The sequence below is a fragment of the Leptodactylus fuscus genome, chromosome 2 (assembly GCF_031893055.1).
Source record: "Leptodactylus fuscus isolate aLepFus1 chromosome 2, aLepFus1.hap2, whole genome shotgun sequence".
Taxonomy (NCBI): Eukaryota; Metazoa; Chordata; class Amphibia; order Anura; family Leptodactylidae; genus Leptodactylus; species Leptodactylus fuscus.
This window is the reverse complement of record NC_134266.1, coordinates 80,578,898-80,597,564: the sequence shown is the minus strand read 5'-3', so window position 1 is coordinate 80,597,564 and position 18,667 is coordinate 80,578,898. Positions and strand designations below refer to the sequence as shown.

Genomic DNA, 18,667 nt, shown 5'->3' with positions numbered 1-18,667 from the left:
TGACGTGACTATGCCAGATTGCCATTGTTGGTAATGTAACACAGAAATCAGCAACTCCTCTGGTAGATTTGTACTTTAATTAGGGGCATAACGTGCCAAGGCAGTGTCCCATAGCAGTTTTGACCAGGGCCCCTGGCCCATACATTGTATAATGCCCCCTTAACCGACACTCACACAGTATCACTCCCCATTAACGGACTCCTACATGTTATAATGTCCCCATTACTAGCCCGCACGGTATAATGCTACCTTTAATGACCCCCCATATGATATAATGGTCTCAGGCAGTATAAAAGCCCTCTTTAGCCACTACACTGGGTTTTGCCTTCTTATTGGCCCCCAAGCAGTTTGCTGCCTTCTTTACTGGCCTTCACACAGTACATGCCCTGTTTACTGGTCTCTCCACACAGTATATGTCCCCTTAATTAGCCACCATGCAGTAAGTGCCCCCTTAATAGGTAAGTCTTAATGACTTTAGGCCACCACTTTCCCCAGGTCTTTCTGGTCTGGAGTTTGTCCAATTGCTAGACAACCCCTTTAAGTATAATGTCCTATAGTGGCCCCTCCTCACACTATAATGTCCCAAAGTATTCGTCCATGTAGCATAATGTCCCTCAGTAACCCCTCCACACAGTATAGTATCCTATAGTGGCTCCTTCAAACAGTATAATGTCTCAGAGTGGCCTCTAGAGTTTTAGTTATAAACTTTCGCTACCCACTAACTTATTTTACTCTGGGGTCTCTTCAGATCCGTGAGTATAACTAATATAAACATAACTAACAACATTGTTACTTTTTCAGGGCTCCGGCAGAAGTATTCAGAATGATGTTAGAGACCATTGAGGCCCAATCACATCACATAAGTGAATGGGTTTGAAAACACCGCGGGGTTTCCATCTCCTGTCCAGTTTCTCTTGGCAGAAGACGGAAACCTGAAAGCGGAGACCGGGCACAGGTGTGAACCCGCCCTTAGTATGTATTTAGCAGGCGATTATGCAACTGCAGAAAATTAGGAATACCACAAAGTGCCTGGATTCCAGAGCTTATTTTTTGCCTTATTTTTCAGCAAGTAAAATATGCTTTGTGAACATATTGTTATATAATATGTACAATATATGCCTCCTGCTTCTTTATTGCGTACTTATATTTCTGTATTTACAGGGCCATAATCATCCGACAGGGGAAAATCATAGAGATGTCACATGAGTTTACTCCGGAAACAGAAAGGCAGAGGCTACAATTGCTAGTAAGGACACAATACTCGCATTTACTCACCATACGTCACATCACTAGTGAGGTCCTGCCTATATGTGAATATTTCAAGTGTGTGCACATTTTTGTTCCTCACAACTTCTGATTTATTTATGACTAGAGTGGTGAGCACATTTCCCAGAATAATATTACAAGATGTGCTTTTTACTGTTACAAACGTTGCTCTTGCATTTCTGAAACAGAAAACCACAACATCCCTGACAAGACTGAAGCCGAAAATAGTCAGAAGAGCCTACTGTGTGTTCCTGTGTGTCAGGATTAGGAGCTTGTGACTTTCAGGCTGGCCCCGACGTGGCGCAAACGCAGCTTTTTTTGTTGCAGATATTGTTGCTGATGTTTTTGAACCAAAGGCAGGAATGGACTGAGCAGAAAGTAGAAGTATAAGATGCTTCCTATATATTTCCCACTAGCCTCTGCCCGCGACTTTGTCTGCGGGTTGTTGGCGTCGATGATCCGCCTATATTTAGCAAATTGCTGATGTCGATGCTTTGCCTGCTTTGGCATTTCAGCAGCTGTTAAGCTGGCTTGCCGCTGAACTCATTCCTCGCACTGTGGCCGTGATTGTTCCGGCATCTCAGCAGCTCGCTGGGACACCATATTAATGAGCATGTTGTTGGTGTTGATGATCCGCATGCTCTGGCGTTTTTGCAGCTGTCAAGCTGGCCTGCCGCTGAACTTCTTTCTTGCACCGTGCCTGGGTTTGTTCTGGCATCTCAGCACCTCGCTGGGAAGCCATATAATGAGCATGTTGTTGACGTCGATGATCCATCTCAGCTAAGCTTGAGAAGAAGTCTGTGACTTCTGGCTACCTTCATAGCTGTTGTTTGCGACAAAGTAGAGTCTCTTTTGTCAGGCATGTTAAAAATTGGCAAACTGCCAATTTGGATTTTAGGTGTTTGCCCATGTTTGTCAGCACTGGAGTAGATCAGATAATATGCAAATGTGTCTACACATGGAGGGTTAAGTGTGTTTACACAGAGTGATACCAGCCTGGCTGAGATAAGGCTGCTGCTAAGAGCTGTTTAATATAGTATTTGAACCTAAATTCATAACTGTCATTTACCGGGATAAAAAGTAGCCTATATTTTAATTGAGGTTACAATCTATCTGTGTGCCAAATTTCATTCAAATCCATTCAGCCGTTTTTGCGTGATTGAGGAACAAGCATACAAACTTTCAAGGAAGTAGGATTAGTAGGATAGGATAGGATTAGTAGGATTAGTAGGAAGTAGGAAGGATATAATATTAGTAGGATTACTTTTGTAGCCATTATTAGCTATGGTTCAAAAGCACTTCAGCAAACCTGCAACAAGCCTTAGCCTCACAGTTTTTTTTGTGGTAAAACATCCAACGTTCCTCGTAGAACCATAAGGACTAGTTCACACGGGGCAAAATGTTCAGGATTTTGACGCGGAAATCATTGGGAGCTGGTCATTTCCTTTTTCCGTGAGCGGTTTGTTCCCGCTTACGGAAAAAAGAAGCGAGCTGCCCTTTGTTCAGGCGGCCTCGCGACACCACCCTCTGGACTAGGCCCATTCATTTGGGCGTAATCCGGAGTGGAAAGCCACGACGGGATGCCAATGCACTGCGATGGAATGTGTTCAGGCGGAACCCCATGTGAACTAGCCCTAATCGGAAGTGGCAGCACAGTCATGAATTTCTATTAAACATTACTCATATTACCACTAGTTTTATGCAAAGGTTTCATAGCATAATTGGGCAGTTTTATGAAAAGCAATATAAGTGGAGAGTTATAGGTGTCATCCATAGTAACCAACCCAATATCAATTCTTACTTCATGGAGGCCCATTGGAAGATGAAATGTTAACTATACTGGTTACTGTACAACTAGACATCTATAGCATTCCTTCAAAAAATATCCATTGTCATACCTCCCAGTATTTAAATAGCCATTGTCAGAATATTTAAGACCTGGCCAAATCCACGTACCAAAAAAGCCTGGTTTAGGCTAAAGCCCCACATTGTGAAAACGCAGCTTTTTTGTTACTGATTTTTTTGCTGTTTTTTTGTACCAAAGCCAGGAGTGGATTGAGCAGAAGGTAGAAGTATAAGAGCTTCCTCTATATTTCACATTCCTTTAGTAGACATTCTTGGCTTTGGCTTAAAAACTGCAACAAAATCTGCAATAAAAAAAGCTGCATTTCCGCAATGTGGGTCTTTAGCCTAAGGATAAATTTGCAAAAGTCTTAAAAAAAAATAAAACAAAAAAGAACACTCAAAATTAGCCACATATATTGGAGATCTAACCCTTTATCTCTAGAAGGAAAAGATTTTATATAGAACATTTTTTCACCAGATTTGACATTTATATATTTGTATAAATGAATCACATTTTCCCATAGATGTTTCTTGTAATGACAAAATAAATCACATTCTTTTAACCTTTCCTCAAAACAAAGATTCTCCAAATTATTTGTTCAGCTGTTCTTTGTATTTTTTCGAATTCCAGGGCACTCTTTCCATGATCGGGTGCCCAGAACTGAAAAACATGATCCAGATAAAGTCACTCTAGTGGTAATATTGCATCCTTACCCACCATACTTAAGTCTGAAAATCCAAACTGTTGCTGACATCCACTATACTGTTATGGCAGATGTCACCGGTTTACGCGCGTAACACATTGAAATCAATGGGATCTGTTTTGAAGCGCCGCGCTCTGACACGTGTATACGTGTCTAAATGAGCGGCGCGTTACTCTGTGAGAACGGAGCCTAATTATAGTGCCCGCTCAGAAGCAGAGCAGGCAAAATAACTGGCGGGTCTCCATTGTTTTACACAGAACTATAAGAATATTTACCCTATATGGTGAATACTGTAGTTGTATAAAAGATCAAAGTGATCAAAACTTTGAACCTTCCCCAAAATAGTAAAAATGACATCTTATGCTGCAAAAAAGACTTCTTAAGGCGGGTTCACACCTGCTCCTGGTCTCCGCTTTGCAGGTTTCCATTTTCTGCCCGAGAAACTGGACAGGAGATGGAAACTGGCATCCAGTTTTCAAACCCATTCACTTGAATGGGTTTGCAAAGTGACTGCCCGTGAGCGTCTTCTGCCTCTCCTCGGAAAAACCTTTTTTTTTTAACCGGACACAAAGTCGGACATGCAGGACTTTGTGTCCGGTTAAAAAAAAAAAAACAGTTTCACTGCGGAGAAGCACAAGATACTAATAGCGGGACACTGACTGCCGGGTTTCTGTTTCTTGTCCAGTTTCTCGGGCAGAAGACGGAAACCCACAAAGCGGAGACCGGGCGCAGGTGTGAACCAGCCCTTACGCACCTCTGTATATGAAAACATAAAAAGTGACAGGAGTCAGAATAAGCATATATAATATAACAACTAAAATATTTTTTTTTTTTCATTTTTCAAAAATTTGGATTTTTGTAGAAGTGTTAAAACATTAAAACACTATATCAATTTGGTATTGTTGTGATTGTGCTGACCAAAAGAATGTATGGTTCAAAAGCTGTTTTTCTCTAATTGTACCCTTTTCTGAACACTTTGGTTACTTAATACCATTTGATATTCCATGCAATGTACAATTACGAAGTACAATTTATCCCACACAACATAAGCCCTCAATACGGCTCTGTGAACAGCCGTCATGGCTTAATAGATGACAATATCTTACTGGCTCTAGCTGATTAAATAACAGCATGCAATTTCATTATATCTACACTATCTGTGATCTACGCTTACAAGAGACTACAAATGACCATTTCAGTTTTACTCCACCTAGGGTATATGTTACATGCTGATTATTACCGTAGAATCCAAGAACGGTTGTTATCTTTACCTTCCGATCGTCGGGTTTTCAAGCCACTGATCCATCTTTGGTAGCCTGAAGAGTTATCTTATTTCATTTAAAGGAATGATATTACATAACTGCAAGATCAGACTACTGTGTAAGGGTGCATTCACATGGAGTAACGTGCCGCGTGACCTGGCACGTATACTCCGTGTGAGATTTTGAGCGCCGTATACGCTCCCATTCATTTCAATGGGTGTTAGTCTCGTATACGCCACGTTATTTTGTGGCCGTGGTTTTGCGGCCGCAAAAACACGGCTGCAAAATAACGCGGTGTATACGATACAGGCTCCCATTGAAATCAGTGGGAGCGTATATGGCGCTCAAAATCTCACACGGCGTATACGTGCCAGGTCACGCGGCACGTTACTCCATGTGAATGCACCCTTACACAGTAGTCTGATCTTGCAGTTATGTAATATCATTCCTTTAAATGAAATAAGATGACTCTTATTTCAGGGATAATTTTTACTAAAGACTCTTTTATAGGAAACAAAAATTAGTTCATAGTTTGTAATTTGTGATTATTTTTCAGGCCTCTTTGAAGCCAGAACTACTAGGTAATGAATTCACTTGCCTTGAGTTCCCACGAAGGATTCAACAGAAAGAACTTAAGAAAAGAATGTTGTATCGTGACCATACCATGACTGGCTGGTAAATATAATCTGTGTTTGACAACAGGATAGAGAGAAATCTGATCTTTATCATGCTGCATTAGTTAAAGGGGTTTTGACTGCTAACCAAGCCCAGCACTATTCATTGTATAATGGGACTAGGGTTATGAGCCTGCATCCTGTGATGTGATCCTTCCCATGCCTGGATATGGTTCCATCTGAGGTCGGCTCTAGAAGATTATTGTGGTATGTAGCATGTCCTGCTGTGATACTTCATTGTTTGGACCATCCTGTTACCATATTAACTGTTTCCATCTTTAAAACTTTCTAGTTACTGCTGCTACTACCTGCCAACTGTTTGTTGCCAAGGGGTCCATTACCAAAGTTGTGCTTTATGTTGCTTTACCTTGACAATGGGTCAGCGTGCAGTTGCCAGGATTGTTACAGCAAGGTGTATAGATAAAGCGTCATCACAAAAATTCCTAAGCAGGTGCCCATAGTATGGAAGAATAAAAAAATTACTTGTTGGATAGATAGAGAAATATACATTTACAGCAACCCAAAGCTCAGCAGTAAAGAGATGGTGCACTCTGAAGTTGGCCCAAGATGGCAGTCTCACTAATCACAGTGGCTTTTGGCACCTAATACTGTTATAGGCCCTACACCTTTGATGAGGGGGTCAGACTGAGGTGATGTAGGGTTCCTGGAGGCACTTCCTGGTATTTTAGGGATCTCTGGAGGCATTCACTTATAGCAGCAGGTTGCACATGTATGGCACCATACACACATGAACAGACAGAAGTGGCTACTGTTCATCACCCCTTTCTTAGTCCTCTTATCCTTTCCATTGTGGCCTGGGATCTAGCCCACCTTTCCAACCATAGTTGGGGAAATCCAAAGCACGTCTTGGTTTTGGACACCTAACTCTCCACACCGGTTACACAGTGGAGATATTCAGCAGGTTCCTAAAGTCTTCATTCTGCAAATCTGGGTTCTGATGACATAAGAACCCCATTAACTCTATCCGCCACTAACTAGCCTGAAGATCTGAAGGTGCTCTTCCAAAACCTTGTTCCCTTACCTAATGCAAGCTTTAGTTAGGTGAATAGGTAGTAGCTTAATGGCTGAAGGCTGTGGGCTCCTATCAACCACTAAGCTCCTTCCACCTTATAAGAAACCCCGAGTATAAGCCCCTCCTCCTTTATCAACAAGTACCTGCATTAACATTCTATCCCAAAACACACTTTGTTGCCCATTAACCATTAACAGTACATGGTTATTTCACAGTTAATTTTTTGAGAACACTAAAAGAAATGAAAACTGCTGCGATTGGCTGCTATAGGTAACTAAGATAATTTGTCTTTAAGGCCACATCAGGGTTTTGGTCATTGACTGCAAATCAAAACACGTAAGGGAAGCAAAACTTTCCATTTTACAGTATCTCATCTCTGTGATGTTCATTTTCAAGATGGTTTACAGAGACTATTGAACGAGGGGGAGGTTGTGTTTATGAGTTTAAGCCATCAGTTCTCTCTCTTAGCATGAATTATTGATGGTGTGAATTGCAGTCATACCATCATTGCTCCATTATTGTGAAATACATAAGGCTCAGCCTGGTGGTGAATCACATGTCACATTTACTGCTGTAATTTCTAGTAATCTAAAAATTGAGTTCTGCAGTCATGTGTTACTACTGCCCATGTACGACCTCTCTTCCTCTCTGTTCCATAGTAAGCACATGACTGTAGGACTAGACTACACAGATGAAAAAAAAAAACACGTGTTGTGTGGTCGTACTTGGGATTCCCAGGCTGAGGTGGTACACATTATCAGTTCTGGCAGTCTAAAGCTGAGTTCACACAGAGTTTTTTGGACCGGATTTTGACGCGGAGGCAGGTCCAGAATCCGGTTCCAAATAAGGCCTCCTGCGACTCGATGCCGGTGCAGTGCGCTGGAATCCAGTCGCGGCATTCCGCTCCAGATTAGGCCCAAATGAATTAGCCTAGTTGGAAGGGAGGTGCAAAATATTTGGAGACACGGGGCAGCGTAAGGGTTAATATGGATTTATTCCAAGTATATTTAACTTAAAAGAGGACCTTTCATGAGCTCCACTAGCTCATGAACATGAAGTTGTTGTTATTGCCTGTAATGTTACAACTACAGTATAACTGCAGCCTGGTCACTGGTCACTGCCTCTGCAAATCCTGCTAGCTTGCATTTTCTTCTTCTCCTCCATGTCTCTCTAGTGTCTCTCCCCGCTTGAGGAAATGCAACTTTTAGTTGCAGTTTTTTGAACCAAAGCAAGGAGTGGATTGAGCAGAAGATAGAAATATAACTGCTTTTTATATATCTCCCATTCCTTTTGTAGCCACTCTTGGCTTTGGCTAAAAAAAAAACCTGCAGCCTCTGTTAGGCCCAGATCACTACATGGCACGAATACAGATGATTCTGGCTACTTTTTGTGGGTGCGCTTAGCTGAAGTAATTTATTAAATGTGGCGTGGGTTAAGTGAGCAACATGTTTTAGCCAAAAAAATGTATAGATTATTTCTTGCTTTACAGGGCTTATAAAACTATTGAAGAAGATGACATGAAGTTCCCACTTATTTATGGAGAAGGCAAAAAGGTTTGTGTATATTTATATTAGAGATGGTACCCCTAGAGCAGAGGTTCTCAAACTTATTTTGTCTACCGCCCACTTCGAGAATTAATTTTCTAGCGCCCCCCCCAAAAATTTTTTTTTTACTTTACTACATCTTAAGAATCACAATCGCAGTCATTATGTTAATAATTAAATTATGTGTGTCATGTGAAAATAAGACTTTCTGATGAGGGTAATGTAAAACACCATTTTGTAATATTAGGAAAACTTTTATTCATGTAATTAAAACAAACATTTCAATTTTAATTTTAAAACTAATCTAATGTGAAGGATGAATTTGATGATTTTTAACAAGTTTGTTAATATCAGGCTCGAATTTACTCAAAAACAGCCGTAAGTCACCGCGTTCGGTAATCTGCAACTGATTTCTCTTTTTAGTTAGCAACGTTGCCACAGCACTAAATCCACGTTCACACAAATACGATGATGGGAATGCTATCAAAAATCGTTGAACGATGGACCACAATCCAGGGTACAATTGCGGGATTGGCTTTTGTAGCCTTCTAAGCTGCCTAAAAATCTTCTTTCTTCCTGTTTGCTCGCGTCAATTAGCCCCACCCCCAAATTAGCGTGTAGCTCTGCCCACCACATAGCGTGATCCTATGGGATGACTGAAGGGCCTGTGATGCCCACTAGCAGCCTGCTCTATATAATAAAGCTTTATCCTAGTGAACAGAGAGACCAGGTCCTTTAGCCCAGTAGGATTTAGACTGCTTTATATAAGAAAGCAGCACTTATTCCACACACACACACACACCCCCCCCCCCTCTGTCTCACAGCAGGGAGCTAGGTGATGTGTATGTGATGTGTATGTGTGGTGCAGACACAGGCTGGCTCCGTACACTCAGCCCCCCCCTCTCTCCCCCCACACAGCAGGGAGCTACGTCATGTGGCTCCCTCAGCAATGAGTAGGGGGCCAGGTGCTAGTGTCCATAATGAAGTGAATAAAGTAAGATAGTGGACAAACAAAGCAGTTTTGCTGAAGCAGTGTATTTAGGAAAAGTCTTAAATCCACATTAACAAGCAGTATAGATAGAATCATTGTTATGATACCACCCCTTTAAATTAGCCATTGCCCCCCTAAACCGCTTCAACGCCCCCCAATCTTCTCTGTGCCCTTTACTGCCCCCCTATAGGCCTCCAGCGCCCACAAGGGGGCGTTATCGCCCACTTTGAGAAAGACTGCCCTAGAGGAATAACCTATTAAACCATATGAAATTATAATTACCTTTTTATCAGACTATAAAACATATTCCTGGTAGGACAACAGTATTGAAAGTAGAACTTTCATCATCTCCAATTTGCTACATCTTTCAAAAAATGCCGCTCCACTAATTCTTGTCACAGCTGAAATCGTTTCTTTAGCTCCGACTCTTACGAGCCATCATTTCTGTTACTTGGAGCAAATCATGCTCACTACTGTCAGGTGGGCAGTCCTTGGCTGGAGTATAGAGACAGAGACCGCCCACCTGACAATAGAGAGCATAACTGTGCAAGGATTCCTCGATAATGGTGGGAGTCAGAGAAAAATTCCAACTGTAAGCAGCAAGGCTTTTGGGTGCCAAGAGGTGGAGGTACAGAAAGGTCTTCTTATTAATTAACCTTGGTGGTCTAGTCTAGTGACCCCCTTAGTTGGTATTCTATGGTAGAAAAGGTTAGTAGGTAAAAGTCCTTATCTTTGAACCAAACTGCCATCTTCTTAAGTTTTGAATGATTTTTAGTATTTTTGCTGACATTTGCGCACACAACTCACACAAATGATATACACAACTGCTACACATAAACACGCACTACATTAAGCACAGCTCTGCTGTGGAAGGAACTATGTTCCGAAACGCGTAGCATAATTCATCAGTGATACGCTTTGTCATTCACGCATATCACAGCTCTGCTGTATCTGACTTATTGTTACTATAAATTCCTGCCACAGTGTACTGTATATTCAGGCTTTATTCTTGACTTCTCCTGCCACAAGCCTCACTATGTAGACCTCATACTTCACAAGAAGCAGCAGGAACATGCTTATTCCTTCATGAAAATTCCTTCAGAACTTTGATCTTGTTTTGCTGTTGCTTCTTGTGAGGAATAGAAGAGACTGGGGAGGGCAGTGGTTCTCACATAGTCCATGCTGTACAGACAGTTCAGCTTCCTCTCCTGCTCTGCACTAACCTAACAGATCACTGTCAAGAAGGGAAGGAGAGAAGTACTCGTACACAGCTTTCTCTGTGATAAGATAAAGCGCTTATGGAAGCTTATAGCAGCGGCGTCTAAAGCAGATCGCATTGTTTTCTATGGGAGCCGGCAGACGCGCGCTCGCCATAGAAATGAATGGGCTGCTTTTTCCATTCATTTCTTTTTTTTTTTTTTTTTTTTTTATGTAGATTGTGAGCCCCACATAGAGCTCACAATGTACATTTTTCCCTATCAGTATGTCTTTGGAATATGGGATGGAAATCCATGCAAACACGGGGAGAACATACAAACTCCTTGCAGATGGTATTTTTGCCCTTGGTGGGATTTGAACACCAGGACTCCAGCGCTGCAAGGCTGGAGTGCTAACCACTGAGCCACCGTGTGGCCCCTTTCCATTCATTTCTATGGGGAGCACACGTATGCCGGCTCCCATAGAAAACAATGGGAACTGCTTTAGATGCCGCTGCTACGGAACGTTTACACGTTCTAAAGCAGCCAGCGTATCAGCCATGTGAAGGGGCCCTTACTATGGACTGTAAAATGCAGATCCCTTTTAGCAACCTGTTTTTCTTACTAATAGGCATGTATTATATCTAACAAATGGTAATTATAAAGTGAACATTGCAATTTATATCTTTAAAAAGGGTAAAAAAAATTAACGAACATCTCAGAATGGGTTAAAAAAATAATTAGTAGTACTTACCTGACTGAATCCCCCAACCTAACACACATATTCCCATTCCGACATTGCTTGGATCCATAACTGGTCTCCATTTTCAGGTCCATCTTAACACACAGGTAATGTTGCTGAGCCAGTCCCTGACTGAGGCGGGTCACCACTGCGTACAGTGACTGGCTAAGTGGCATCTACTGTTACCTGAGAGAGACCAAGAATTAGACAATGACGGGGAAACAGACAGTATCAAAATGGGGGCAACGAGGGATCAGTAAGATGCACATGAATCGCCCAAGTTCATAGTTGATGCAGTCTCAGGAGTCTCCTTACTTTTAGCTCTTTTCCTTACTTTAGTATTGTTTACAAGTCTTACAAAGCATGGACTACTTATGACCTGTTATTGCAAGCAGTACCAATGACCGTTCTCTCAATATACAGATATAAAGGGCCGAGAAATAATCATGTGAATGTAATCTAAAATAAAGTTGACAATACAAAATTAGTTCAGTACATACCACATATACAAGTTCACCAGGAACTGATCATTTTTCCTGCTGACTTTTCATAGGTTTTTGTTGTCTTCTGTGATATTATATTATGCTGAAGTTTAGGATAACTCTGCTACATGTGTATATGGGTGTACTATGTGTAGGTGTATTACAAAGCAGCGTTAACTGTCCTTGTGCTATTAATGTTCCACCAGGCTAGGGTTATGGCGACCATTGGAGTGACACGGGGATTTGGAGATCATGATCTTAAAGTGTATAACTCCAATATCTATATCAAGCCATTCTTATCTTGTATCCCTGAGGTATGTACATCATATTGTGTTTCTTGTATGACTCAGACGTATTGCCACATAGCTTTGCAGGAGGACATTCCACTGAGATCATAGAGCACTAGGAAGTCCAGCTTTGTTGTCTATGTAGCCATTCTCTTTGTAAAATACCTTGAGACTAAATGAGCTTAGCTTTTTCATTATATACTCAGTATATACCTACTGTACAAGCTGCATCCCCTGGCGTATAAAATGAAGATGATTCACAATACAGAGCTATAACTCATGAAACTCTTGAGTTATGCATTTGGCTATGGCTCGCTGATTTTTTTTTTTCCCAATTTTTTTCTGTCTTCCAGGAAGGAGACGTGCTGTAAATGTAATAACTGTTAAAAGCTACAGTTATCAGATTTTTATGAGCCACTGTTAAATAGAAATTATGCTTTCAAGCAGACATTCATTGATTCCTGTATTTTAGTGCAAAGCCATCAGTTCAGAATTGTTAAACATGAATTTTAAATGTATTTTAAAATCCGCGTTGGAAAGAGAAATAAATTGACATTTTGCACTAGCTCAGTTTTCAAAACGAAAAAAAAAAAATCTGCATCATGTGAATGAAAATAGAATTTCTTATTGACTTTAAAGAGGTTGTCCAGGATAAATTGACAATTCTTGGCTAAGTCCCCAAGACTCCCCCCCCCCCCCCAACTTTCTAAGATATCTTTTTTACCCATATTGTATAGTTTTTCAGTTGGGCTATGTGACCTACATATATTATATCTTTTTACTTTTCCACTGATGTAATCTGTATAATCCCCCCCCCCCCATTATACTTACCATTTCCTCTGTACGTGGGCCAATGCGTTATCCAAGGAAGGCAGTCTGCTCTTCTTCTGTATACCAGCTCCCCACACACGCACTATAGTGCCTGGGAAGCTGGCACACAATACTTACCTATCTTCTTTTGCTTCTGGTCTGGAGCTGAGCCATGACATCACTTCCAGAAGTGACGTTGGGCCCAGCTCCAGGCAGCAAGAGTGGCCTGCAGTGCTCCAGGATACATGAAAAAGAGGAGGAGACAGGAAGACAAGTAAGGTAAGTATTATGTGATGGACGGGAGGAAGGGTGCTCTGAGTTAGTTAGTTGGGAAGGGCTAATAGTGGGTGGGCTAGCTATGGAGACAGGGAGGCGTTGCAAGAGAGGGAAGGGGAGGGAGTAAAGCATTATGATAGTTGTAGGCTAGAAGCACAAGAAGCTACACCATGTAAACAAATGCAGAAGGTGCCAGGAGCTCCAGAGAAGGCCAGAAATCACTCAAAACACTGCTAAAGGTATATGGGTGCACTTATAATAATATAATATAATAGCACTAACAAAACAAAATAATTTTTGCCTGGAAAACCACATTAATGCTAATGGATCACAGTTCAGTTTTTCCATATTAAAATCTACACAGAAGATCTTCATGTAATCCTGAATGTGTATATGTACATTTAGGAGCAAAATTGTACAATTTTATGTTATCTCAAAATAAATGTGCATCATGTGATGTCTGAAAACATTTATCAGCTATGAGCAGAGTAAAATGCATGGGCATATTAAACAAACTTGAATGACTGTGTATTTTCACTTAGGATGTTACTCACATGTAGCAGTTATGACACATTTTTGCCATAGCTGTTAACATCATGGCAAAAACTGCGAAAAAACTGCTGTGTGAATACATCCTCACTCCCTTTATGCACAGCTGCCTTCTCAGGATTGCCACATTACAGGTATGAAGATTTTAAAAAGCCAGATTAGTGTTAAAACCTACAGCAGTCCCCCTCCAGTTGTCCGCAGTTTAATGTCACTCTTAATCTCCACCCCCCAGCTTAATATCCCTCTCATCCATCTCTGCCCCCAGCTTCATGTCCCCCCTCCATCTCTGCCCCCAGCTTCATGCCCCCCCTCCATCTCTGCCCCCAGTTTCATGGGTGGTGTTTTCCTGCTCCATTGTCAACATACCTTTCCTAAAAGTGAGTGTGGAATATGTTCAGCACATCCCTAATACACAGGTCTTTGTTCACATAAAATCTATTTGAGCAACTAAAGCAATTGTATTTGGACATAAACTCCAGCAAATCCTCTTAAAAATGTAAGGTGAGGAGCAGCTGTAACATAAATCAGCATATAAATACTGTGTAGACAATACAGACAATAGACTATGACAAACTACTGATCAGTGTTGCATACAGAACTCAGAGAGCTTTTCAACAAGTACATGCAGTGCTGGCCTTCAGGCAACGCAGTTACCTTTCTAATAAAAACATGATTTTGATGTATTTTAGTAAAGAGCCAATAGGCACATGTCTGAGATACTGATGTCTGCATTTGGTACTCCGTAGATCTCTGTTTAAAGAGGACGTTTCATCAGATTGGGCACAGGCAGTTCTATATACTGCTGGAAAGCTGACAGTGCGCTGAATTCAGCACACTGTCGGCTTTCCCGATCTGCACCCCAGGTAAAGCGCTATCGGTCCCGGTACCGTAGCGCTTTATAGTCAGAAGGGTGTTTCTGACACTTAGCCAGGGACGCCCTTCTGCCCAGCAGCGCCTGTCGCGCTGTGCTCTAAGACTGGGGCGTTCCTCCCCACTCACACAGTACAGCGCGATAGGCGCTGCTGGGCAGAAGGGCGTCTGACTGTAAAGCGCTACGGTACCGGGACCGATAGCGCTTTACCCGTGGGCACAGATCGGGAAAGCCGACAGTGCTCTGAATTCAGCGCACTGTCAGCTTTCCAGCAGTATATAGAACTGCCTGTGCCCAATCTGATGAAAGGTCCTCTTTAACTGTCACCTAAAAAGCATAGTTTTAGTATTAGAATTATTTTCTTTTATTTAAAGCGCAAACCGATGGCCATTTGGAAAATGTTTAATAATGAATATAGTAATACTTTTCATGATATGGTCATGGAGATGTCCAAAGAACTCAGTACACCACTCTAAAACCTCAGGCAATGGAGTTTTAACAGGCCTACTGTTTTCTGATATCAAATTATCTAAACATGGACCTATACATTAAACAGGTTGTCCAAGAGAGGACATTGATGGCTTTTCCATAAGGTGGTCATCAATGTCAGATCGCTGGGGTCTGACACATAGTACCCCCACAGTCAGCTGTTTGGAGTCAGATGCAAACTGCTCTGTACACTGTGTAGTAGCTATGTCGTGCTATTGCAGCTCATTTCACACTTAGTTGAATGGAAGTCAAGGTGTAATAGTTCTGCAAGGACATTATACAGTGTATTGAGCCGTCTGCTTCCATATCCAGGTAACTGGTGGGGTGCTGGGTTTCGGACCCCCACTGATTTTGTATTGACTACCTATCCTAAGGATAGGCCACTAATATGAAGTTTTGAACCACCCCTCTATAATTAAATGCACAGGGTACAGTTGTCTGTGTCAGAATAAAGCCCAGACTTCATTACATTTTGTAAACCGTGAATTTGGTATTGAACAACAAACTCTTGTAGTATGAGCAACAGGGTGATGTACTTTTGCACTCTCAAAAGACCAAACCAGTCCATATGTGCTGTAAAAGGCATATAAACATCATAGAGGGAAATCCCATTGTGATAGATTTGAGCCATCCTTTTATCACTATACCATTATCAACCCAGTGCAGTTGCGTTAGATTTCAGTGTGATTTTGCATCTACTGTATTCATATTGGGATATCCACAGGTGTAACTTGGTCCCCAAGCAAAATCTGTTATAGGGTCCTTTCCCATCTATGGCATTTATATGGCAGAGAGTCCTTACACTGGCTGCCTATGCAACCCTTATAGCTATGCCATTATTATTATTATTTTCTTTTTTGGAAATCGCACTTTGTAAGGTGACGTTACTAATTCATAAATACATTTTAAGGAACAGCTCTGCAGTGATAGGAATTTATATTTTCTAGAATATCTGTTCAGGGTTTGGACCTGTTGAATCTAACGAATAAAATGTTTGTTATAATAAGGTAAAGATGGGTAACATATTTAAGTCACAACACTCATGTTAGAATCTCCATGTTGAACTGGTGAAAAAATTAATCATATTCATCATATTTAGTTTTCTAGAGCTTTTATGCCAGGGCTCCGGCTGCCATGATGTTTTCCTTTATGCTGCTTCCTATTTAAGCCACGTAGAGTTTGTGGGAACCTCCACCATTATCAGTAATAAAAGAAATATAAGCCGAATATACAGCACTGCACGTGTAAATAAAACATAATGGAGTAAAAACATTAAAAAAAACCTCAATGTGCTTGTCATTTGAATGACATCTCCTCCTTTCAGTATTTCTTGTATAAAGGAATCTGTTTCTGTAGGTGAAGGTTTATGACTTGGCTGGATGTGACCATAATGCAGATGATGTCATGGTGATGGGCACTGATGGACTATGGGATGTCATTACTGACAGAGAAGTGGCAGAGGTCGTTCAAAGAGTCTTTGCTTCTCATGGTACTGACCAGCCTAACAGGTACGTTTAGGTTCTCTTAGGGCTTGTTCACACGGTGGGAAGAGGGGGCAGATTTTGACACCGAATCCACCTCAAAATCCGCCCCCTCACAACAGAGGTCTATGTAGACTGCTAGCGTCCTTTTTTCTGTGAGCCGTTTGTTCCCGCTCAGAGGAAAAAGAAGCGAGCTGCCCTTCCTTCAGGCGGATTAAGCGACTGATTCAGCTGCAGCGTCTGCCTCACGACAGCACCCTCTGGACTAGGCCCATTCATTTGGGCCTACTCCGGAGTGGGAAGCCACGACTATCGGAGGGCCTAGTCCGAAGGGTGGTGCCGCGAGGCGGACACCGGTGCTGAATCAGCCGCGGACTCCGCCTGAAGAAAGGGCAGCTCGCTTCTTTTTTTCTGTGAGCGGCAACATGGTCCTTTTCTGACGCGTCAAAATCAGGACCAAAATATGCCGACACTAGCCCCGTGTGAACTAGCCCTAATTGGATGCATTGACTTTTATAGAAAATGCTGCATATTTAATATTAAAGTACTTATGCTGAGTTCACATGAAGTTTTTTTGGACCAGATTTTGACGCAGAAGCCGCCTCCAAAAAACGCCTCCCGTGGCTAGCCGCAATTGGATGCGGCATTCCGCTCCGGATTAGGCCCAAATGAATGGGCCTAGTCGGGAGGGAGTCTTGCGCCATAGACGCCATGGCGGATTCAGCTGCAGAATCTGCATCAGGATAGGGGAGCTCGCTTCTTTTTTCTGCGAGCAGGAAAAAAACACTAGTGGAAAAAAGTGGACAGCTCCCATTGAAGTCAATGGGAGGCGTTTTTTGGAGGTGGATTCTGAGGCGGCTTCATACTGTAACAAACATAACTGACATTATTTGAGCAATTAAAATATAGAAGTATTACTAAGGCTACGTTCACACATGCCCTGGAGTCGCCATCACAGAGTCCACAAGATTTAGTTAGGAGCAGAGCATTCTAGTTCAGTTTGGTTTCTGGACCATGAAGGACCGTAAGTCATAGCAATAGGTCAGAGGTTTTTGTTTAAATCAGCATAACTCATTCAAATAAATGAGATTGAGGAGCAAAACTAGACACATCCCACAGACAAGAGCAGCCATGTTTTCTACTACAAATTAATACCAGAGCCCAAATGAGTTGATCTATTAGGGAATCACTGCTGCAAATTGATAGCATGTCCCTTTTCAGATGCTTGGGTGCTCCCATAATAAATAGGACCACCACAGGCATTTGTTACATTTGCACTACAGTCACGACTATTCTGGCAGTGAGGATAGACTAGTAGATTCAGTAATTCCGTTGGAATCAGACAGGTGGGAGTGAGAGTTGGTTAGAATGTATATTACCTATGATTTACTATGGTTTCCTTGTTTGTCACCTACTTCAGAATAAATATATAAATGCTAATAAAATCTAGGCTCTTAGTATAGAACTACTATTAAACATGCAGCACACTGCCACCTAGAGGCTTCTTATAGAATAGCTCTATATGATGTTTTCTTATATATATATATTTTTTTTAATGTCTAAGTACATCTGCATTGTGTTTCAGGTATAACCTTGCTGCTCAAGAGCTTGTTCTTCGTACAAGAGGCGTTCGGAAGGAGAATAGCTGGAGGCTTCCTAGTGGAAAGCTGGCCTCTCTAGATGATATATCGGTATTTGTTATTCCACTGGCTGGACATGGCACGTGAAAAATGACTGGATATAGTAGAAGAGCACAAATGCGGTATATTACCTCAACAGCAGATGGCACAGCAAGCGCTAAGCACTTTAACATGAAACACTTTCCTCAAAGACTGTTTTGATGCATAAATCTTTTTATTTAAATGTATGTTACAGGTGTGAACAAGCTTAAAGCCAGTCTTTAATAAAGTTGCATAGATTATATCACAAATGGAAACCATTTCTAATTATTACAAATTGTTATAAAAACAGCAGTATTGTTATACCTCTTGGAATCGCATGGAGAAGATACTCTACATATAACTCTACATGTAACATACCCAGTACTAAACTACAAGAGTCCATGTACAGTTGTGAGTTTTCAATAGAAGATCTAGATCACAAAACTTCCAGCATCACAATCTCTTAAACATTCGATCAGTTCTCAGGTGAATATCCCAGGAATA

At 41.5% G+C, this 18,667-nt stretch overlaps 1 protein-coding gene across 1 annotated transcript in view; it reads left to right on the top strand.

Moving 5' to 3' along the window:
- The window catches only part of PPM1J (protein phosphatase, Mg2+/Mn2+ dependent 1J), a 44,757-nt gene extending 26,415 nt beyond the window's left edge, over positions 1–18,342 (top strand). The window contains exons 5-10 of the mRNA XM_075264065.1: positions 1,162–1,246; positions 5,634–5,752; positions 8,274–8,337; positions 11,946–12,053; positions 16,378–16,529; positions 18,088–18,342. Of these exons, the coding sequence (XP_075120166.1) occupies positions 1,162–1,246; positions 5,634–5,752; positions 8,274–8,337; positions 11,946–12,053; positions 16,378–16,529; positions 18,088–18,229 (670 nt within the window). The 3' untranslated portion in view covers positions 18,230–18,342. The remainder of the gene's footprint in view (positions 1–1,161; positions 1,247–5,633; positions 5,753–8,273; positions 8,338–11,945; positions 12,054–16,377; positions 16,530–18,087) is intronic.
- Positions 18,343–18,667: the final 325 nt, after the last annotated feature.